Source organism: Danio aesculapii, chromosome 25 (genome assembly GCF_903798145.1).
Source record: "Danio aesculapii chromosome 25, fDanAes4.1, whole genome shotgun sequence".
Taxonomy (NCBI): domain Eukaryota; kingdom Metazoa; phylum Chordata; class Actinopteri; order Cypriniformes; family Danionidae; genus Danio; species Danio aesculapii.
Window position 1 is genome coordinate 29094631 of NC_079459.1, and position 24563 is coordinate 29119193.

The window sequence follows — 24563 nt, forward strand, 5'->3', positions numbered from 1 at the left end:
CCATCCCCCAGAAGGGAAGGAGGGCATAAATAAGTATTTTAGTGAGTTTAGAATTTCTATTTTTCACTAATAATACATAAATGTTTGTCGTAAAAACACAATCTTGTATATAAATGTTGCTAGCGTATTATTGAAGCCCAGTTTGTGCTGTTTACAGTGCTGCTCGACTTTAGCCACATATGTTTATCAGCATCTGATAAAGCACAAATCTCAGGGCACATTAGAACTTCTTTATTCCCCCGAAACACCATCGGACCCCAGAGAGTTAACTCGCTAGATTTGAGAATAATAGTCAGAATGAATAAATAATGGCTAACGGTATAGCCATTTCCACGTACTGAGGTCTTATTCAGCTATGACCAAGTATATCCAGATTTTTTATTACATGGCACCTTTCACTTATTTTCTGAAGATCAACAAAAGTCTCAAGGGACTAGAACGGAGTGAGAGTGAGTGATCAATAACCTAATTGTCTATCACTGATGTATCAGAATTATGATAAGAAAAAATAGTTTGAATTGTGAGATGTGTAAGTCAAATAAAAAATGCCTCAAAAAAACAGTCTCATGCTGGGTCTGAATGCAAACTTAGTGCAGTGCAATCTGAGCTGCATCCAATGCTTTTTAATGCGTTCACCTAACCCTACCCCTTCACAGTGACATCACTAGCTCGATTAAGTGCATTGCAATCTCATGCAGTCTCAGATTGCATCAAGGCTGCATCCAGATACTATTGAAACTCTGATTTAAAGCAAGATCCACAAAATGTTTAGTTTACACTCTTATAATTAGACATTTTGAAGGGGGGGTTGATCTTACTTTCAGTGCATAAAAAAAGTAAGGCCATGGTAATTGATGCTCATTATTATGCTTTATTTTGATGTCATTCATTTAAAAGAAAGGAAAGTTACATATTTTTCAATCATGCATAGATTATAATGAATAAAACACAAAAGTGCCCAGAATCCCCTTTAAAAGACAACCAAATAGACTATGCTTAGAACAAACCATATGCCAGGATAAAGAAAATGTGCAATATATGCCAATAATGCATGTTAACAATTAGCTTACATTATTAATTTCTGATATATAGTTTCAATTTTCTCAGTGTCAGATTACAGAGTCAAATTTAAAGCAGGATCTCTTATTTGCCTTTAATGCTTGTCTGCACACTTCATTGGAGTGCATTTGCATGTCTCTATGTAAGTGTAGTTATAATCGATCTCTGTTCCATTGGTGCACTTCAGCTTCACTGGTAAACTGGAAGACTTATCTTTCTGGCAGCAGGAGCAGCTGGTCATTTGATTGGCGTACAGTGAATACCTGTAGACATTTCAGAGAAAACATCAGTCAGACGAGTGTATCATGATATTTACGATGTAAAAATTCAGTTCTGAAAGTTGTTTCAAATATAAAAGTATTAAGCAACCCTAGAATTCTTCGGCTGGTAAACTGTAAAAGTCAGATTATATCCTTCTTTGGAGAGTTTACAGCATAAGAAGATTTAATGTGTGTGATCTACAGGTGTGCAGTGCTCTTACATGGAGCCACAATGGCCAGTGCAGGATGGGATTTCGACATTCTGTACAGAAGTGCAGTCTTTGACTTGCAGACGGGTGATATTTATCTGACGAACACAGTTGCGAGTTTCACCTGTGAAATTATGGAGGAGAATTATGAAAGTAAGCCTGTGTTTGACCCTCATGCTTATTCTTTTTTTATTTGCATAACTGTTACTTAACACTTTAACTACCCCACCAAGAACAAAATTGGATTGCACGCTAGTTAACACACTCAATACATTTTCTTCCAACACATCCCAAAAATTTCTAAAATATCAGGAATTAACACATATACTATGAAAAATATAAAAATATAAAGTATAAGACTGATTTATTAAAAAATTAAATCAAAAAAATAAATTTTCGAACTAAATGAAGTATGACAAAAAATATTTCAGATTCTCATTTAATATATTTTTAAATGTTACAATAAAACCAAAATAAAAAGAGAGAAAAAAAAGAGATAAAAATATCACGGTTTCACATTTCTGCTCTAAAACATATTCTTTTTAAATGTCTGGGTAAAAAACTTCCTTTTTCCCCCTTCGAACACAATATATTTTAATTTGGGAAACATTTAAAATATTTTGAAGCAGTAAACATGTCAGGCTAAATAAATCAAATAAATCATTGACTTCTGCTGTCTTCATTAGTTTTAAAAACACAGATTTCTTTACAATTTAAAAGGCATCTCTGGAGATCTTTTCTGTTGTTGTTGTTCGTAATATAGCCTGCTTACATCCTTTCCATCCTTTCAGCCTGATGCTGAAAGACTCGTGCATGCTATTATCACGTCTCACTTGGATTTTTGCAATTCTCTGTTCAGAGGGTTACCAGCTAATTCTCTCAAGATTTTACAATACATCCAAAATTCTGCTGCACGTGTGTTGACCAGCGACGTAGTGGACATTTTAAAAGTGGGGGGGACAGCTGTATGAGATCCAAAATTTTACATTCATATAATTATTAATCACCTGTTTTTAAATGGTCTGTCTCTAAAAGTGAGGGGGACATATCCCCCCTGTCCCCCCCGGTTGCTACGCCCCTGGTGTTGACCCATACATCATCTCGGTCTCACATCACTCCTGTACTGCAACAGCTTCACTGGCTGCCCGTCAAGTCTCGTATTGATTTTAAGACATTGATTTTAACATATAAAGCGGTTCATGGTTACATTTGTGACCTGATATCCATTTTCTCTGCTTCTCGCTGTCTACGCTCTGCCTCGGGTCCTATGCTGTTTCAGCCTCGCTCAAACAAAAAGCGCTCAAACTGTGGAATGCTCTTCCCACAAACATTAGGAATGCTGGTTCCTTGGATTGTTTTAAGAAGCTACTAAAAACTCCTCCACCGATCCTTTCCCTCTCTCTGCTTTCCATGCTTTCCTGTCAATACTCTCTACTGTCCTCTCAAATAAAGGTGAAAACCCCGAAAAAAATAATAGAAAAAAAAAACTCCTATTTTTTGGGCTGTTTTTATGATATTGGACTGTAATTTGTCATATCCCCTTTATTCTTACTGTGTTTTTTTACTGTATTTTTTAAATTGTTTTCATTGTTTTACTGTGCTTTGTTGTTTTTACTTTCTTGTAAGCGCTTTGGGTTTTAAAAAACGTGTTAAAAATAAAATGTATTATTATTATTATTGTTGTCCTAAAAAACTAAAAATAAAAAATTCTTACATGTACCGTAAAAATGGTATAACAGAAAATGTTGGCCGTTTTAAAACCTTGACTTTTCCAAACCACGGTAAACACTGAAAATGATCATCATCCGATACTATCAACACAGTAAGGTCAACAAATTCACTTTAACAGTGAAAATAATTTGTGTTAGGATTCGTATAAAGTATATCTTACATGTGTAACAGCATTGATCCGAGTCCAATTTGATTGTTCCCTGTAAAGACACAAATAACAGTGAACTTTAATTATACATTTCATCACACTCTCAAAAGAATTATTGCTAAAACACACTTATATGTACAACTTTAACAAGGAAATGTTTCCAAGGTTTAAAATAGCTGACACTGCCATCTAGAGGCTCAAAATAAGAATTCACCCTATTTTGTCATGAGTTACTCTGTGACACTTCCTTTGTTGTATGAAACAAATTATTCCAAATTATTTATTAATTCATACATTTTCCTTCGGCTTAGTCTAGGATTTATCAGAGGTCACTACAGCTAAATGAACCACAACTATTGGAGCACATGTTTTACGCAGAGGATGATCCTCCAGTAACAACCCAGTACTGGGAAACTATTATTTATTTATTATTAATATTAAGTATTTCTCCAAAATGAAATTGAACATTGTTCATAGCTGTCAAGATCTAGAAATAATAATTTACTTGTTTCTGTCGAACACAAAATAGATGTGTTGTCTTGTATTAAAATATTTTCTATTTTAATATTATGATTCAGTTCGTGAAATATGTGAATTAGCCTGTAGGTAAAAAAAATATATCTATTTTTAAATGTTTGCCATTTAATTAGAAAAGTGGAAGTTTTATTTATTAAATACATGGAAATACATTGTACTTTAACATATAAAGTGGCTTTTACTACAGTAAACAGGTTTGTTGAGCCTATTTGGCTCATTTAGAACTCAAATGACTATGCACCTCTATACAATACAGTGAAATATTGCTAGTTTAGCATACAACCCTATCATTTTAGTCAAACATTTTTAAGTGTGGTACTATTAAATTATGACTTATAAATACATTAGGGTTAAATACACACACACAAACACATATATATATATATAAACATATATATATATATATATATATATATATATATATATATATATATATATATATATTTTTTTTTTTTTTTTTTCTTCCTCATATGGAGCTGAGCCCCCCTAAAATGAAAATTCTAATCGCCCTTGCTTTGAACAATACTGAAAACCGATAACCCTTGACTTCCATAGTATCTTATTCTCCTACTATGGAAGTCAATGGCTAATGTTTTCCAACATTCTTCAAAATACCTTCTTTTTGGTTTGGCAGAAAAAAGAAACTTAAGGCTATTTTTTTATGGGGGGTAATCCCTATCCCTATCCCTTTAAGTAATAGCAGAATGCAACAGTAGCTCTTACAGGGTCGCAGTCGTCTGCGTTAAACGGAGGGCATTCCTTAACCTTCTTCTCAGTCTCAAACAAGCCATTCACTTCATGACAGGTACCGGTCTCGCATTTGGATGTGTAAGCCTCTCCACTCTATATAAAAAGACAGAGGCTACATGAGGAAAAACAGCACAGGAACTTTGTTGCATTCATTTTAAGATTAAAGAAAAAAAAAAGAAGAGTTTTTTTACAGTGTACCTGGAGAGTATGCGTAGTGTTGTCTGGCGCTTCGTAAACACAACATGTTTGTTTACAGGTTCCACAGCACTCGTCCTCTTGTTTCACATATTCAAAGCACTTGAAGGGTAAAAACAAGTTTATAGTACATTTTCAAAACTCAGAGCCAGATTCACAAATTAAATCATTACATTTTCATTTTTCTTTCTAAAATCTCATCCTAAACCCCTTTCACACAGTGATATCGGTAAATATCCGGAAAATTATATACCGTTTAATTAAAAAAAGGTAAAGACGTTACAGAATTTTTCTGGAAAATACCATTCACGCATCTATTCCAAAATACAGGTAAATTCTGACATCATTCAAACATTAAAGTGCCATGAAACTCTCTTGTTTCAGTAGTTGTTTTTGTTTCAAGGCGAGGAAAGTGGGTGTTTCCAGCTGTTGAGGTGGGAGTGTCGAGTATGTAAAGAGTGAAGGGATTGCATACAAAGGGAAGTTTCTACAGCTAATTTGCCGACATGCAATGCAAACACACACACGAAACAGATGGAGAGCTATGAAGTGAGCGTATGTCATGACTTCATGATCGACGGAGGAGTTTTTAGTAGCTTCTTAAAACAATCCAAGGAACCAGCATTCCTAATGTTTGTGGGAAGAGCATTCCACAGTTTGGGCACACGGAAAGAGAACGCCCTACCTCCCATGGTGCTGAGTTTGCAGCGAGGCTGAAACAGCATAGGACCCGAGGCAGAGTGTAGACAGCGAGAGGCAGAGAAAATGGATATCAGGTCACAAATGTAACCATGAACCGCTTTATATGTTAAAATCAATGTCTTAAAATCAATACGAGACTTGACATCATTCACCAGAAATTACCTCTAAACGGCCGCGCTTGTATCTATAAACATAGAAGGGGTCAGGCGTTTAGTTGACAGTTTTACTTTTATTTAAAGCTTTAGCAATTATGCAGCTGCTATGTCACAGAGATCCAAAGGCAGAATCACCAGCCGCAGCTAAATGTTTACACATTTGATGACATTACAAATTCTGTGGATGGATAAGAATTGTGAACTTTGATGAAACATATGGAGGAACACATGGATTCACATGTCGAGATGTACATATAGAAATAAATACAGCGTTTTACAGAGTTGCATTAAGAAGGAACATAGAATTGTTATCGGACTAACATCTAGTAGCTAAATGTGTCTGGAAAAATATTCAAAAGCTTTCATTTTCATAAACAGCGCAGATGTGAATGTGTCTGAATTTTCTGATTGGCTGGAGTAGACGTCTCACGTCAGCGCTTTCTAATCGTAAACTCACTTTTTCCGGCAATTTTCCTTCCTCGCAGCTTTCCAGAAAATTACCGGTAATGTTACAACTTCTCTGGTCTGTATGTTTGAAAGGGGCTATAGTCAAATATTTTCTTATTTAGAATCATTAAAGTGCCATTAAACAAAAACAACTGCTGAAACAAGAGAGTTTCAAGGCGAGGAAAGTGGGTGTTTCCAGCTGTTGAGGTGGGAGTGTCGAGTATGTAAAGAGTGAAGGGATTGCATACAAAGGGGAGTTTTTACAGCTAATTTGCAGAGATGCAATGCAAACACACACACGAAACAGATGGAGAGCTATGAAGTGAGCGTATGTCATGACTTTGCTAAGTACAATGCGATCCTGGATTAACATCTATGTTGATCCTGGAACATCATTTTTGTTGAAAATGTAACCCATACCTTTCCCCTACCCCTAAACCCAACCATAAATGTAAATTATTCCTAAAATCAAAGGAATAAATATTTGGATAACAATTATGTAGAAGTACATAAACCCAACCGTAAGCCTAAACTCAACACAAGGTGTAAATTTATCCCTTAATTCTGATTGGCTGACTGGAATGTTGTTCCAGGATCAACATAGATGTCATACTTGGTGAGGTTGGCATCAATTCTACCTATCAAATTCCCCTGAATCACACAGTAGTCATAAGCATGACAGAGCAGGTTCACTACTGTAAATAATAAAGATTTATTCATGAATTTTCCTTCAGCTTAGTTCCTTTATTAATCAGGAGTCGCCACAGCGGAATGAACTGCCAACTTATCCAGCATATGTTTTACACAGCAGATGCGATTCCAGCTGCAACCCAGTACTTGGATACATCCATACACTCTCATTCACACATACACTACAGCCAGTTTAGTTTATTCAATTCACCTATAGCGCTTGTGTTTGGACTGTGAGGGAAACTGGAGCACCCGGAGGAAACCCACGCCAACATAGGGAGAACATGCAATCTCCACACAGAAATGCCAACTGACCCAGCCAGGACTCAAACCAGCGACCTTCTTGCTGTGAGGCGACAGTGCTAACCACTGAGTCACCATATCATCCCAATATTAAACATAATAATAAATAAAACAAGATGTCCTCAGTTCATTCCAGACAACAGAACGTACATCCTTTGAGCAAATAAATAAAGGTAAACCCTTTACAGTTTCAAATATTATCTCAGAACTTTTTGCACAATCAAAATAACTTGAAAGAATTCATCTTTAGATATCGTGTGGACTTGACAATAATGAGTACTTACAGGTTTACAGTCAAGTGAGCTCAAGTAAGTGCACTTCTCAGAGTTCCTCTCAGTCACAGGAGAGCCACTAATGGCACTACAGGTCACATTTTCACATTTGTAACTGTGAACTTCTCCAACCTAACAAAACACAGACAGACTATCAGAGCGCTGAAGTCATTAATTGATGAACTAAAAGAATATAGAGAAGCTAATGAAATGTACCTGAAGAGTGTATGTGGTTTCGTCTACCATGTAAGTACAGCTCCTTTGCACACATGTTCCACAACAATCTCCTTCTTGTTTCACATATTCAGAGCCCTTAGAGAGAAAAGTTTGATTAATTCGGTTAATGGAAAAAAACTGAACAACATATTTTTTTGGGACATATTCTAAAACACAGAGATGCCTCTCTTTTGTTTGCCTACAATCTGACTTACTGATAACCAAATGAACAGAGTGAGAAATTACGAGGAAAGAGGTATGATCTGTGACTCATTTGGGTTGCCATTTCTTGCTAGAAAAATACACAATCAGATACAGTTCCAAAATAAACTAAAATAAATCTAAATGCTTTCTATTAAAAATGTCTCTAATATTTGCCTCCTCATCCACTCTAATAACTCATTAAACTTGATTGATTTATGAGCCAACCTGAATAACAAACCAAAAGATGCTTAGAATAACTGGACATGGCAACACTAGATTGTTGCGATTGCACTCTGTCTAGATTTTCAGATGTAAACAAACCATAAAACTATGCTGTCAATAGAGTTAAACAGGTTAAAAATAGCAGCTGCCAAACATGTCTAATAAATGAAGAAACACTGGACAGAGATTCTACTTACAAGTTTACAGTCAAGTGAACTCAAGTAAGTGCACTTCTCAGTGTTCCTCTCAGTCACAGGAGAGCCACTAATGACACTACAGGTCACATTTTCACAGTTGTAACTGTGAACTTCTCCAACCTAACAAAACACAGAGTTTAAAAGGGCTGAAAAAAAGTGCAGATTCATTGACTGATGAACTAAAGAATAAAGTTGATAAATGATTTGAAGTGTACCTGAAGAGTGTATGTGGTGTTGTCCACCATGTAAGTACAGTTCCTTTGCACACATGCTCCACAACAATCTCCTTCTTGATAGACGTATTCAAAACCCTTAGAGAGAGATAAAGAGAAAACAATGTCATGAAACATATAATCATGACATGACACATGGGCTGACATGACTGTGGCATAGACACCACCTTTCTGAAATGTACACTACACTCACTAGTCATTTTAATAGGTACACCAGCCCATCTGCTCATTAACGTAAATTTCTAATCAGCCAATCACATGGCAGCAATTCAATGCATTTAGGCATGCAGACATGGTCAAGACGATGTGCTGCAGTTCAAACCGAGCATCAGAAAGGGGAAGAAAGGTGAATTAAACGTGGCATGGTTGTTGGTGCCAGACGGGCTGGTCTGAGTATTTCAGAAACTGCTGATCTACCTGAAGAAGACCATGTCAGACGAAACGTTGTGAGTGATATTAAAGACTTTTAAAAGCTGAATTGGCAGTGTGCCAATTTTCTTTTAATCTTTTGCTACTGGGATATTCACACACAAACCTTCTCTAGGGTTTACAGAGAATGGTCAGAAAAAGAGAAAATATCCAGTGAGCGGCAGTTCTGTGGGCGAAAATGCCATGTTGAGGTCAGAGGAGAATGACCAGACTGGTTCCAGCTGATAGAAAGGCAACAGTAACTCAAATAACTACTCGTTACAACTGAGGTATGCACAAGAGCATCTCTGAATGCACAACACGTCCAACCTTGGGACAGATGAGCTACAGCAGCTGAAGACCATCGGGTGCCACTCCTGTTAGCTAAGAATAGGAAACTGAGGCTACAATTCACACAGGCTCACCAAAACTGGACAATAGAAGATTGGAGAAACGTTGCCTGGTCTGATGAGTTTCAATTTCTGCTGCGACATTCAGATGGTAGGGTCAGAATTTGGCATCAACAACATGAAAGCATGGATCCATCCTGCCTTGTATCAACGGTTCAGGCTGCTGCTGGTGGTGTAATGGTGTGGGGGATATTTTCTTGGCACACTTTGGGTCCATTAGTACCAACTGAGCATCGTGTCACTGCCACAGCCTACCTGAGTATTGTTGCTGACCATGTCCATGCCTTTATGACCAGTGTACCCATCTTCTGATGGCTACTTTCAGCAGGATAACGCGCCATGTCATAAAGCGCAAATCATCTCAGACTGGTTTCTTGAACATGACAATGAGTTCACAGCACTCAAATGACCTCCACAGTCATCAGAACTCAATCTAATAGAGCATCTTTGGGATGTGGTGGAACGGGAGATTCGCATCATGGATGTGCAGCCGACAAATCTACGTGATGCTATCATGTCAATATGGACCAAAATCTCTGAGGAATATTTCCAGTACCTTGTTGAATCTATGCCATGAAGGATTAAGGTAGTTCTGAAGGCAAAAGAGGGTCCAACCCGGTACCAGTAAGGTGTACCCAATAAAGTGTATATTTATAACTCCAGGTTTACCATGTATAGGCTACTTTATATACTGTCCTCCCTATACACAACACCTTAACCCTTCCTGATGTAATTTAATAATGTGTAAAACCTTTTGTAAAACTGCTTCGAAATGATACTTATTTTAAAAAAGCTCTATACAAATAAAATTTAAATGAACTGAACTGTGATTTTAAACTGGTCAAATATACTTACAAGTTTACAGTCAAGTGAGCTCAAGTAAGTGCACTTCTCAGAGTTTCTCATGGTCACGGGAGAGCCACTAATGACACTACAGGTCACATTTTCACATTTATAACTGTGAACTTCTCCAACCTAACAAAAAAACAGAGACTTTAAGAGGGCTGAAGAAAAGTAATTAATTAATTGATTAATTAATCAAGAAATGAAAAAAATTCAAGAAATGTACCTGAAGAGTGTATGTGGTGCTGTCTATCATGTAAGTACAGTTCCTTTGCACACATGTTCCACAACAATCTCCTGCTTTTTTCACGTATTCAGAGCCCTTAGAGAGAAAAGTTTGATTAATTTAGAAGTACTTTTACTGCTTTTTAAGCCCTGGTTTTAAAAGCAATGGGGTTGTAAATGAGAAAAAGAGATGAGCAACATGAACAACCAGTCAGTGAATAGACCAGTGCGTGTCACAAAGCTAAAATATAATACAATAATGATTACCAGTTCATTTACATACCAGATCAGATTTAACCAAACACTAAGGGCCTACTCACACTATGCTATTCGAAGCGTGCCTAGGCCCGTTTCCCGGATCGTTTGAGAAGTGTGAGTGCTCTGAATCAGGCTCAGGCATGGTTCACTTGACCGGCCCTGCCCGGTTGGAAGAGGTGGGCCAGAGTGCGGTACACTTATAGTGTGAGTGCAAAGTGCGGCAGAGCCCAAAACTGAAGACGAGACGCGACTTTTATGGGATTGTTTCATTAATCATTCTTACTGTTCAATGAACGCACACTGTCGTAGATTATTAAAGACGCAAAGCCCTCACTGCACGACAACTGCACTTTCAGCAAACCTCCTAATCTCTGCAGCACGGGGACTTATAATAAAAATATTTGATTGCATGTCACTGCATATCAAACAACTTTAACGATATACTTGAAGAAATCTCCACTGTGCTGAGTGAGAGCGCTTACTGAACATCGCATCATCGATGACGTAAGCGTGCCCAGACTTGAAAGTAATGTGAGTGTGGGCCATCGTGGGAGATGGGAGGGGGGACAAGCGTGCTTCAGCCCGGTTCAAGGCAACTGTACATAGTGTGAGTACGCCCTAACTCACAGTTCAATAAAAGTCATTTGTAGTGGTCTCGTTTACAAAAGTTCTATGCATTGTGATCAAATGTTTAGTGACATATTCTAAAACACATCAGAGATGCCTCTCTTGTGTTTGCCCACAAACTGACTAGCTAATAAACAACTGAACAGAGAAATAAATTACAGGGAAAGACATATTAGCTGTGACTCATTTGTGTCACCAGGCTTGCTAGAAAAATACACAATTAAAAACAGCTCCAAAAAAACTGAAATTAATATAAACACTTCATGTTAAAAATCACACTGAAATAGGTCTCTCCACCCGCTCTAATAACTCATTAAACTTGATTGATTTATGAGCCAACCTGAATAACAAACCAAAAGATGCTTATAATAACTGGACATGGCAACACTACAACAGTGCGCTCTGCAAATTTGACTTCCAGATGTAAACAAACCATAAAACTTTTGTTAGTCATAGCCATTGAGTTTAGTAAATAAATATTGGACAGAGATTCTACTTACAAGTTTACAGTCAAGTGAACTCAAGTAAGTGCACTTCTCAGAGTTTCTCTCAGTCACAGGAGAGCCACTAATGACACTACAGGTCACATTTTCACATTTGTAACTCTGGACTTTTCCAACCTAATAAAACACAGACAGACTATAAGAGGACTGAAGAAAAGTGCAGATTCATTAGTTGATGAACTAAAAGAATATAAAAAAGTTACCTCAAGAGTGTATGTGGTGTTGTCTTTCATGTAAGTACATTTTGTTTGCACACATGTTCCACAACAATCTTCTGATTTTTTCACATAATCAGAGCCCTAAGAGAGAGATAAAGTTAATATATATATATATATATATATATATATATATATATATATATATATATATATATATATATATATATATATATATATATATATATATATATAGTTATTTTTTACAGTATTAATAATTCAATATCATGTAATTGCTGTTTATCTCTTTAAGCTCAACTTTTGTAGCTCAAAAGAACCACAAGTGATATTAATAAGGAGGTGAGCATAGAAACAATAGATAATAGATATAGTGTTATTTACAGTAATTAAAATCAGGTTGAACCAAACACTGATTCACAGCTCAGTAAGACGGCCTGTAGTTATTACGGCCTGTTAGTTTAACAAACTAATAGAACCTTCCACCACGTTTTCAAATTACAGACTTTTTTTATTTCTAAGTATTAGAATGTGAGTTCAAAGTGATGTTCAGAAAAATCTAAACCTCTGAATGCAACAGACAAGTATTTAATGAACAACTAGAGATTGTACTTACAGGCCCACAGTCCTGTGAACTCATGTAAGGACACGGAGTTGTGGTCATCTCTGTCACAAATGAGCCATTAACTTGACGACAGTTCAAAGTTTTACATGTGAAATAATAGATGCCAACCTAAAAAAAGACAAAGACGGCACTGAAGAGCAGATTCACTGTCTGACGAAGAAAATAAATAAAAAAAAAAGCACAAAAAAACTGAATGCCAATAAATGCCTAATGTATAATGCTTTAATTAAAATAATGAACCAAACACCTCACCTTGTACTCAGTGTTATTGTACACACAGACATCTTTTCGCACTAAACAGAAGGAAATAGATTGGTTAGAGAGAAGATCCAACCAAAAATGAATGTTCTGTCACCATTAAAAGCAATAAGATAAATGTTGATGAACAGAACTGGAATGAATGTGCTATGAAGATAAAAGACATCTAAACGTAGACAGATTGGCTAAGAGCAGGATAAATTTGGGTGAAAATCTAACAGACGTCTAATAGCCCAAAACTATAGGCTAGTCATCAAATGCACCAGAACGACAGACTACACGTCAAGTCTGTCTAACGTGTGTATTTGATGACTAGTCTAGTGTTGGGCTACTCTTAGATGTCGATTATTACTGACAGACCAAATTTAGCCTTGTTTTAGCCAAGCCGTCTATGTTTAGATGTTTATTGAAACACAAATTAGCTTGGCATTTGCATTGGTTAAAGATAAAAATAATGCAAAGGCACTATGAATGTAACATTATTCAACGCTCTATTCAATATGCTGTATTTCAAGTATGCTAAAGGCATATAGCACTTAAAATATTGCAATGTTGGGTGGGTCACAGAAGCATTTTGGGTGTGTCGCACCTTTGATTTTAAAGGCGCAAGTGACATGCTTAAGAGAAAAAAAATTTCTCCTAAAGTCTGTTTTAGCCGGGACAAGGCATTCCCGAGATTCTGCTTCATTTTCAGTGGGAGAGATGTGGAAAAGCATCAAAATGTCAATGGTTTCATTGCTGGCACGAAGTTAATGCACCCAAAATCCTAGGTTGCGGCTTAATGACCTTAGAAAAATGTGGGTCCCGTTTCCAGACCAGTTGAGAACCAATGTTATAGGCAGGGCAAGGCAAAGCAAATCTATTTATATAGCACATTTCATACACAGTGGCAATTCAAAGTGCTTTACATAAACAGGAATAAAAGAGACAAGTATAAATTAAATAAAAACAAATAATATAAAAACAGATGAAAACAGCGTAAAGTTTTCCATATTCCAAAACACCGGTGTATCATATTTTCTCACTTTACTCTGGGACTTCACCATTCTGGTGATCACCCCCTTCAGTGGACTTTTCGGTACCTATTAATCTATTGGACGTCCCCAACAGATTAGATTTTTCACCTGAAATCGGAAAGTTAAGCTCTACAGCTCTAATTACGTGCCCCCAATTTCAGCTTCCTTCTGGAAGTAAATCGCACGGCCCTTGGTACCCCCTCCCGGGAGAAGATTGCTTTGGCTAGCCAAACATAGTAAAAGTTATTAATCTCAGCCAGACACCAGGGACTTTAACCCCCCGGCAACAGATTATCTGTGGCCAGTCACGTCTTGGATCTCACTTATTGTAATTACGCTGCCATCCCACAGACAGATCAACCAGTATGGTGATTTAGCCCAAGTTAAATCTTTTAACTGCCCAATCAGATACATAAACAGGAATAAAAGAGACAAGTTAAAAAATAATAAAAAATAATATAAACAGATTAAAACAGGTTATAAAAGAATGAAAAAGAAAAACATAATAGTGCGATCTGTCAGACGTAGCACAGTGCTCAATTAGTAAAGGCACAGTTATACAGATGTGTTTTCAGTCTTGATTTGAACGTGCCTAATGTTGGAGCACATCTGATCATTACTGGAAGCTGATTCCAGCAGTGGGGGTGCTGTTAGTAGCTGAAGGCGGATTCACCCTGCTTTGACTGAACTCTTGGAATTTCTAATTTACTTGATCCTAGTGATCTGAGTGATCTGTTAGGTTTGTATTCAGTGAGTATATATGTAATGTATTAAGGTCCTAGGCCATTTATTGTGTAGTTATAGTATATCAAAATTGGTACAAGTCCCATAGACTACATTTGTGACACAATCATGGTACATGGAAAAAAAACAACAACAAATTTCTCCATTTGTTTACTAACATCTCTCATTCATGTGCTTAAAAAAATGTGTGGAGAACCAAATGAAGAAAGTAATATGTTTTTTTAGGCTTGAGCTATTCTTTTTAGCATATTTGTAGCTACATTTTTTATTTTATTTGGCTCATTTAGGAATGAATATGAGATTTGATACTTACCGCAAGGTGGACAGCAACTGTCGTTAGTTTTATTCATGCCTAACTCAAATCCCACATCACATTTCTTCTTAAGACATTGCTCATAATCACAAACTGAAATGATAAAAGAATATATTGGTTAATATTATTGAATCATTATATGTGTATGGCCGTTATTAGCTCAAATTGAAAGAAATATCAAGCATTCCCATTTTTGTTTGGTGTCTATGGCCACACCAGCAGGTTCAAACTACTGTAGGTTATTTGTCCACCGACTTTCGGCGGCGGTTGAATGTGCATTAAACAAATAATGCCTGACATAAGACGCATTCATAGCAGAAGCACTGGGACTTAACACATCTCACAGGAATCACTTACCAGAGTTAGTTTACCACAGAAAATGACAACGAATAAGAAAACTAGTTGGCTTGGTGTGTGTGTGTATTTATGTGCTTTTGGAAGTTTCAAAATAAAAGCCACTATTAACACCATTATACAACTTGTAGAGCCAAGATTACATTAAAAACTACTCTGACTGTCTTCATCTGATAGAAAGGTCATATACACGGAGGATGGCTTGAGGGTGAGCAAATTATGGGGTAATCTGTTTAGAATTTTTTTCTTTTCTCACTCATTCACAGTGCTAGTAATTATTACCTGCTTATACTTTACTGAGAATCTACTGTGATACAACCTTCAGTTATACTTTTTTAACAATGTATCAAATGTTGAAGACTCACCACATGTTGGGCAGCAGTTTTCAACAGAGCTTTTGTATCCATCACCACAGGGCTTTATAGTTGGACACGTTACAGGAACTTTCACATAGACACCAGTATTTTGGCATGTATAGTTGTAACACTGATATGTCCAGATTTGCCCAGGCTGTAGGAGAAGAAAAATGTGGAAAACTGAGGAGTTTCGAAACAATAAGCAGCACTAGAGCTATGGAAACTCTACTGACTGACAGTAATGGCTTATAGAACACCTATTTTACCCCTTTATCAAGATTTAAGATAAGTCTTTTGTGTCTCCAGAATGTGTCTGTAAAGTTTCAGCTCAAAACACCCATCAGATTATTTATTATAGCTTTCAGAATATTGGATTTTCTGCTCTGAACAACCATGTAGCTGTTTTTGTGGCCTGTGCCTTTAATGTTAGTTCTCTACGCCCACCGTTCCCACGTGCCTCACGCAACGTTTATAAGAAATACTACAGTAAGAACTTTGCCAATGATTATTTCATGTATTTGTTGTAGAGTTAATTCAAGCATTTCTGCAACGATGAGTCAACGTTACAAAGTTCACGCGCACACGCAGCGGAGACACATACACGCAGCAGAGACACATACACGCAGTGAACACACACACACACACGCACACACACACACACACACACACACACACACACACAGCACGCACGTATAACTTTGCACTGTTTTTGCAAGCAAATGTGACCAGATACACGTAATATCCACTGCTGTCTGGATATTTGTTGATTTAACGTCCACAAACCGGGATTGAAGCGTCTTCTTTTATAATTGTAGTGAGGTAAAATCGCTGTAATTCATTACAAAACATGCACATTCTGATTTATTAGAAACAAGACAAAGAAACCTAAGTAAGAATAGGATTTTTTCCAGTGTACTTATTGCATGTATCAGAGTCATCTAATACATTTGCGAGCCACCCAAGAACGGTAGAGCCAAATACAGCAAAATCTAACAATCTTAATATGAAATTAATTAATAGTAAATAAATTAATCTGAATAATTAAGACAGAAATGTGCTGCTACCTACTGGTGGTTTTAATTTTATTCTTAAGTATTATTTCAAGCAATTCAAAGTTAATTGTTTGCATATTCAGGGCAACATGGTGGCTCAGTTGTTAGCACTATAGCCTCGAAGAAAGAAGATCACTGGTTAGATATGCTGGATAAGTTGGCAGTTCACTCCGCTGTGGCAACCCCTGATGAATAAAGGGACTAAGCTGAAGGAAAATGAATGAATAAATGTTTGTATATTTATTTCCAACACACTGAATTTAATTAAAGAAAATTCTGTAAAGTAATGAAAATAATTTAAAAACACCTAAATACTTAACATTGTGGGAAAACTTTAAGTGTAAGAAATCAAGTGTAATATTTAATATATTTAATACTTCTTTAAAGCCATAAACCCTCAAACTCCAGAGCTGCCCAGCATATTTAATTGAACTGTCCATTAATAAACTATTTAAATCCTGCTGACAGCTAAGATGTTTATAAGAAAACAATAACATGACATACCTTTCTAGGTGATCCATCAGGGCCAATGCAGTCTACAAAGAGCAAACAAAAATTACCACAAAAATTAAAATATGACATCATGCCACATTAAACCGCCAATTCAAAAAAGTTAACAAAGAAACAGGCCTTACCACAGTAAGCTGTACACAAATTTGATGTCATATTAACCCGATATTGTCCATCAGGACAGTAACAACCTTCTGATGATGTTTGGTTACAATCGTTGCCTTGACATTGTGTATCCGCATACAGTGTATTGTAGCTAGATGAAAAATAGTAGAGATTTGTCAGTGAAGAAGGCTGCTAAAATGCTATTTTAGATATAAAAGCAAAACATTTTGCAGATAATTAAATAGTTTTGGATTTTAATGAGGAGTATTACGATGTACTGCAGGATTGTTCCACTTTCGGTCCACACGCCTTGTAGACTTTAGAACTGGGACACTTGAAATCTGTTCCAGAAACCAAAGACAAGACTATTGTCAGACACAATGTATGAATTACAACAGTGAAAGTAGAATCAAATGCATGCATACACACAAGTAAACATTACTACAATCATGAATGTGTTAGTGAGTATACTGTACCACAAAGCCCTTTAAGTTCAGATGAGCTTCTCCAGTCCACACAGATAGATTTTTGGCCACATAGTTGTGCGTAGGACTCCACAGTAGCACAGGCATAAGACTTATTTCCCATAGTGAATACATCATATTTACATGCTTGATAATACTCATTATAGGGAACAACATCATGGCAGCTTTTAAACACACTGTAAACAAAAGACAAGAAACGTGACCTCAAAAGAAATAGTAATCTTAAAGAGATAGTTCACCCAAAAATTAAAATACTGTCTTCATTTACTCAGTCTTTACTCGTTTCAAACTTTGATGAGCTTCGTTCTTCCGTTAAACCCAAAAAAGGATATTTTTAAAAATGTTGGGAACCTGTAAGCGTTTTTTTCAATGGTTACAGGTTTTCAGTTTTCTTTAAGATATCTTCTTTTTGGTCAACAGATGGAGGAAATCTTAAAGGTTTGAAAACACTTGACAGCGAGTAAATAGTAAGTGAATTTTCATTTTTGGGTTAATTATCCCTTAAACAGTGAAAAACTAAACAAAAAATAGGTCAACTACATGAACATCTTGGTTTAATTTAATAATCAAAGGTTCACATAACTAGTGTGCGCATGCACAATAAAAAAATGTGGAGCAAATATCATGCTAGAGAAATGCTATTGTGTAACTGTGCAATTAGCAATTCGAACCCTTGTTACTTAAGTCAAGGGTTCCCAAACTTTTCAGCCTGCGACCCTAAAATTACTATGCCAGTGACTTGTGATCCCCAATATCCTCTGATGTGGTTATAAATATATAAACCTTGCATAAGTCTATTCCTCAATTAATTTTGAAGAACGCCACTCGGAAACTATCCTCAATGTTCAGTCTTGACCTGTTTTTATTTTTAATGTACGTGAGTGCCGTAAAGGTGTCAGAAAGTTTAACCTGGTGCCCTAATATCAATGTGGTGTCTTTTTTATAATCACCCCAGGGGTGATTATTAAAAAAAATAAATAAATAAATTTGAAAGGCTGATGGCTTTTTATTTGTATGTTGTTTTTTATGCAACTATTAAATACTTTAATTTTTCTTTTTCTTAATAAAATATGGTAATTCTAATAGTTTAATAAAATGTATTAGATTTTTGTAAATCAAGCGACGTCACATATGTTTTTGCATATATATGTAAATCTACATAGTTTTGACAACACTGAGCAAATCGAACTCAGGAAATTAGGCCAAAATGTGACCGCAGCAGCTTATCCCGCATATAGCAATCTAAGATATGGCAAAATAGGCAAATTGCATATTTAAAATGTTTTGATTTAGGTTTAGAAGTTTGTTTATATTTTTGCTTAGTTTCATCTTTACATATCAAAGAAATAAATGTCACATAAGTATGTATATGCAACATATATTTCAAAATATTGCGAAAATGGGCATTCTATATGAATATGACTGTTGGCTGTACCAAGCAACATCTCCAGGTATTTCATTAGGAAATAGAACAAAAACAGTTATGTGAACCCCTGTTAATAATGCCTGCATTGGCATCAAACTCTGGTTGTCCTTTGCCGTACTTGTTCTTGAGGACTTCACAGGGAGGTACAACTGAAGGTATAGATGGAACCGGAGGTGGAGATGGAGATGTACATTCAGAGACGTTCCAAAACGGTGCAACTTTCTCACATAAACTGCTGAATGTTCCATTAGGAAATTGGCAGTCATTTATGGTGCTGTTGTCACAATAACCTGTAATTATCAACAGAATAATATATTTACAGTTTGGACATGGAGACAATTCTAACATTTTTGGCTCTATACATCTACACAATCGATTTGAAATCAAATGAGCAAGATGTGCTTTAACTGCTGACTGTCAGCTGCAATTTGAGTAGGAATTACAACAGTTTGCATACGTGCCTCCCACTTGTTAATTGGACAGAATAATAATCAAATCAAACTTTTTTTACTTTTTAATACTTGGCTGCAAATCCTTTGCAGACAATTACAGCCTAAAGTCTGGAACGCATAGGCATCACCAGATGCTGGGTTCCTGGTGGTGCTCTGCCAGGCCTCTACAGCAACTGTCTTCAGTTTCTGCTTGTTCTTGGGGCATTTTTCCTTCAGTTTTGTCTTCAGCAAGTGAAATGCATGCTCATTCAGATTCAGGTCAGGTGATTGACTTGGTCATGGCATAACTTTTCACTTCTTTCCTTTCAAAACTCTTTGGTTGCTTTTGCAGTATGCTTTGGGTCATTTTCAATCTGCACTGTGGAGCACCGTCCAATAAGTTCTGAAGCATTTGGCTTAATATGAACAGAAAATATTAGTGTTTCAGAATTCATCCTGCTGCTTTTATCAGCACTCACATCATCAATAAATACAAAAGAACCACTTCCACGGACAGCCATACATGCCCACGCCATATCAATACTACAACCATGCTTCACTGCTTAGGATCATGAGCAGTTCCTTTCCTTCTCCATTCTCTTCTTTTCCCATTACTCTGGTACAAGTTGATCTTGGTCTCATCCATTCATCCTGTTCCAGCACTGTGAAAGTTTTTTTTAGAACTCTAATCTGGTCTTCCTGTTTTTGAGGCTCACCAATGGTTTACATCTTGTGGTGAACCCTCTGTATTCACTCTGGTGCAGTCTTCTCTTGATTGTTGACTTTGACACACATACACCTACCTCCTGTTGATCTGGCCAACTGTTGTGAAGGGTGTTTTCTCCAACAGGGAAATCATTTTTGGTCATCCACCACAGTTGTTTCTGTGGTCTCCCAGGACTCTTTTGGTGTTGCTGAGCTCACTGATGCATTCATACTTTTTAAGGATGTTCCAAACAGTTGTTTTTGCCATCTCTCTGATGGGTTTGTTTTGTTTTTTCAGCCTAATGATGGCTTGCTTGACTGATAGGGACAGCTCTTTGGATCTCATCTTGAGAGTTGACAGTAACAGATTCCAAATGCAAATGGCACATTTGAAATGAACTCCGGACATTTTATCTGCTCGTTGTAATTGGGATAATGAAGAAATAACAAACTCCTGGTCATGGAACAGCTTAGAAACCAATTGTTCAATTACTTTTGGACCCTTAACAAGTGGGAGGCACACTCGCAAACTGTTGTAATTCCTACAGCGTTCACCTGATTTGGATGTAAATACCCTCAAATTAAAGCTGACAGTCTGCAGTTAAAGCACATCTTCATTTAATTTCGAATCCATTTAGCCAAAATATATAGAGCCAAAAATGTTAGATTTGTGTCGATGTCCAAATATTTACGGACCTCACTATATATGTGTGTGTAAAGACAAACTGTATTTTAAGCTATAATAAATCAGAATGGAGAACAAATTTTACTATTCAACTTAAAAGCAACAAGTAAATATTCAGACGGAGCCATCAGATGAGAAACTTTGTTACTCTTAAAAACAAAACCACTAAACATATTTACCGTTTTGAATAAATTTTTTAAAGCTTATTCTGTTAAGCAAGAACTCAACTAAAATGAGTTTTCGACGATTCGACAATTTTTGATGATAAACATTTGTAATGTGAAATGTAAAACATTCACTTCACAGATTTATACTCACCACATTGTCCCTTCGTATTTTTACGGAAGTAGGAAGAAGGGAGTTTGACTGAGACATCTGAAGCACTGACTGTAATCTGAACGTTAATGTCAGTGATGTTCACAGTCGCTGCTATGCCAGTGGTGGTGATAATGAATTTATCAGTGATGTATGTTGGAATCTTCACTTGATTATTAACATAGACCTAAGGGAAAATATATATGATAAAACATGTCATATTTTGTATTACATTAAATGCTATAGTACAGTATTGCAGTGCAAACTCATAAAAGCACTGAAAAATATCTCTTAATGACTGTGTTTATGCATAGAAATCATATACAGTAGGATTGGTAAGTACTTCTGTCATTTGTGGGTAAAAGTGGAGTTTGTGGGTCTGAAAGTAGGTTTGTATTTTAGAAAAATTTGTATTTTTGATAAACTATAATGTAGTTGTTGTTCAAGAGACTCTAAGTTTCTGTAAAGAAGGTTATCTGATACTTACATGGACCACTTTATCATTAGTGCTGTTCAGCAGGATTTTGTAGGAGTTGTAATAAACAATTACATACTGGGTGCATGCAATACGTTTTACAACATCACAAAAATAGTTCTTAAGATGAACACTGATATTGTATGTCGGGATGATTTCTTCCATCAACACATAAGTGCAGTTTCCTTGAAAAGTATAATATTGTCCATCAAAAGTTCTATAATGAGGGTCACCATAGGCCTTGCAGAAACCTGTTGGCTCAAGAAACATGAGTTAAATATAATTCACTTACAAAAACAGTGTAATTTTAGAACTTTTAAGATTGAATTGAACAAAAATGATTATTTAAACTCACATTCACACTCATATTTATAGCAGCACCCGTTATTATAATACACCTTCACAGGTGGAAGGCCGTTGACACATTTCGGAACAACAACTGGGTCGCAATGCACAGGATTTAATGTGAGTTTTCCATTTTTGCATGTTTTGATAGTGCATCCATCTATCTGTTTTAAGAATTCAATAATATTGATAAACAAAGGGTAATTAAAAAGGGTGGTAATTCACTTCATGACTATTTTTGTGTGTGAGGACTGTCTGTTGATTATTTTATTACCGTGTTGTTGTCAAAATTCATCTTTTGTACAACATTGCAAGTAGAATTGCAATAAGTAGTATAGCACTCATCAAGTTGGGGAATTGTTGACCCTAAAATTTACATGAACAAATTTGCAGATAGAATTATTAAGATCAAAATGTATCCAGATTAATACATCAATTAAAAGATAAATTAAAACGTATCCACTTCAATGTAACTATGACTCAAACAATTAAGCAACAATGGATGAAGAAATGTCATAAAGGCAGTACTTACCTGCTGGGTATTTTACATTATTGTATATGCAAAAACAAGTGGTAGTTGTTGTTGTTGTTGTTGTTGTTGTTGTTGTTGTTGTTGTTGTTGTTGGTGGTGGTGGTGTTGTTGTTGGTGGTGGTGTTGTTGGCGTTGTTGTTGGTGTTGTTGTGTTTAAAATCTGGTGTCCAGGTGTTGTGGTCTTAAGAGGCACAGTGTGCACAATAAAAGCTGTTGTGTTTGACGGTGTTGTTACAAAAGTAGCAGTAGAAGGTATTGTAGTAGTTGTGGTTTTCACTGTGGGGGTTGTAGAGGTAGCGGTAGATATTTCTGTTGTTGTAGATGGTGGTATTGTGGTAGTAGGTATTGTAGGAGTTGTGGTTGTCACTGTTGGAGTTGTCAAAGTAGTAGTAGATATTTCTGTTGTTGTAGATGGTAGTATTGTGGTAGTAGGTATTGTAGGAGTTGTGGTTGTCACTGTTGAGGTTGTAGAGGTAGTGGTATATATTTCTGTTGTTGTAGATGGTGGTATTGTGGTAGTAGGTATTGTAGGAGTTGTGGTTGTCACTGTTGGAGTTGTCAAAGTAGAAGTAGATATTTCTGTTGTTGTAGATGGTGGTATTGTGCTAGTAGGTATGGTAAGAGTTGTGGTTGACACTGTAGGAGTTGTAGAGGGAGTGGTAGATATTTCTGTTGTTGTAGATGGTGGTATTGTGGTAGTAGGTATTGTAGGAGTTGTGGTTGTCACTGTTGAGGTTGTAGAGGTAGTGGTAGATATTTCTGTTGTTGTAGATGGTGGTATTGTGGTAGTAGGTATTGTAGGAGTTGTGGTTGTCACTGTTGGAGTTGTCAAAGTAGAAGTAGATATTTCTGTTGTTGTAGATGGTGATGTTGTGGTAGTAGGTATTGTAGGAGTTGTGGTTGTCACTGTAGAAGTTGTAGAGGTAGTGGTAGATATTTCTGTTGTTGTAGATGGTGGTGTTACTGTAGTAATGGTAGTAGATATCGTAGGAGTTGTGGTTGTCACTGTTGGAGTTGTAGTGGTAGATGTTTCTGTTGTTGTAGATGGTGGTGTTACAGTAGTAGTGGTAGTAGGTATTGTAGGAGTTTTAAAAGTTGTGGTAGATGTTTCTGTTGTTGTAGATGGTGGTGTTGTGGTAGTAGAGATGGTTGATGTTGTAGAACTTGTGGTACTAAGTGATCCATTGCAACAAACACGTATTAGATGATTATCACAAGCTTCATATGAATTATCAAGGTTTGAGCATAATAATCCAAAAGATGTATTACAGGACACTACTTGATCATGGTTCCAGTTCTCGCCTGTGTAGTTTTTATCATCATAATTTGACATACATTCAATTTTGTCTGGTATCTCACAGGGAATTTTATTAGTTTCCCATAATTCTTTGATGGATTCAATTTCCTGTCCTTCAACATCTGTACTGGGCTGGCTGTTGTCAAACCACTCTGACCAATGACAAATAGGTGTTGTTAGAGTAATAGTGATTGTAGATATTGTAGGAGTTGTGGTTGACACGGTAGGAGTTGTGGAGGTAGTGGTAGATATTTCTGTTGTTGTAGATGGTGGTATTGTGGTAGTAGGTATTGTAGGAGTTGTGGTTGTCACTGTTGAGGTTGTAGAGGTAGTGGTAGATATTTCTGTTGTTGTAGATGGTGGTGTTACTGTAGTAATGGTAGTAGATATCGTAGGAGTTGTGGTTGTCACTGTTGGAGTTGTAGTGGTAGATGTTTCTGTTGTTGTAGATGGTGGTGTTACAGTAGTAGTGGTAGTAGGTATTGTAGGAGTTTTAAAAGTTGTGGTAGATGTTTCTGTTGTTGTAGATGGTGGTGTTGTGGTAGTAGAGATAGTTG

At 36.4% G+C, this 24563-nt stretch overlaps 1 protein-coding gene, 1 long non-coding RNA gene and 1 pseudogene across 2 annotated transcripts; all 3 read right to left on the reverse strand.

Moving 5' to 3' along the window:
- Positions 1 to 1108: 1108 nt before the first annotated feature.
- Positions 1109 to 10495, reverse strand: LOC130219064 (intestinal mucin-like protein). The gene is made up of 11 exons (XM_056451333.1): positions 10418 to 10495; positions 10204 to 10323; positions 8513 to 8608; positions 8298 to 8417; positions 7675 to 7770; positions 7471 to 7590; positions 4893 to 4991; positions 4668 to 4787; positions 3420 to 3459; positions 1541 to 1652; positions 1109 to 1322 (listed from the first exon to the last, which is right to left on the reverse strand). The coding sequence occupies exons 1-11, from the start codon at positions 10445 to 10447 to the stop codon at positions 1154 to 1156; spliced, it is 1122 nt and encodes a 373-aa protein (XP_056307308.1). The 5' UTR covers positions 10448 to 10495; the 3' UTR covers positions 1109 to 1153.
- Positions 10496 to 12016: 1521 nt separating this feature from the next.
- Positions 12017 to 12896, reverse strand: LOC130219365 (uncharacterized). Its single transcript, XR_008836053.1, has 3 exons — positions 12855 to 12896; positions 12594 to 12710; positions 12017 to 12103 (listed from the first exon to the last, which is right to left on the reverse strand). It is a non-coding gene; the product is annotated as an uncharacterized LOC130219365 (long non-coding RNA).
- Positions 12897 to 14249: 1353 nt separating this feature from the next.
- LOC130219065 (mucin-2-like) overlaps positions 14250 to 24563 on the reverse strand; it is a 38864-nt pseudogene continuing 28550 nt past the window's right edge.

Coding starts and splice junctions, on each gene's coding strand:
- LOC130219064 (XM_056451333.1), bottom strand. CDS start 10,447: ATGATAGACAGCACCACATACACTCTTCAG. Junction 4,788..4,892: donor ACACTACGCATACTCTCCAG/GTACACTGTAAA, acceptor CTTTTTATATAG/AGTGGAGAGGCTTACACATC. Junction 3,460..4,667: donor ACGCAGACGACTGCGACCCT/GTAAGAGCTACT, acceptor GTGTCTTTACAG/GGAACAATCAAATTGGACTC.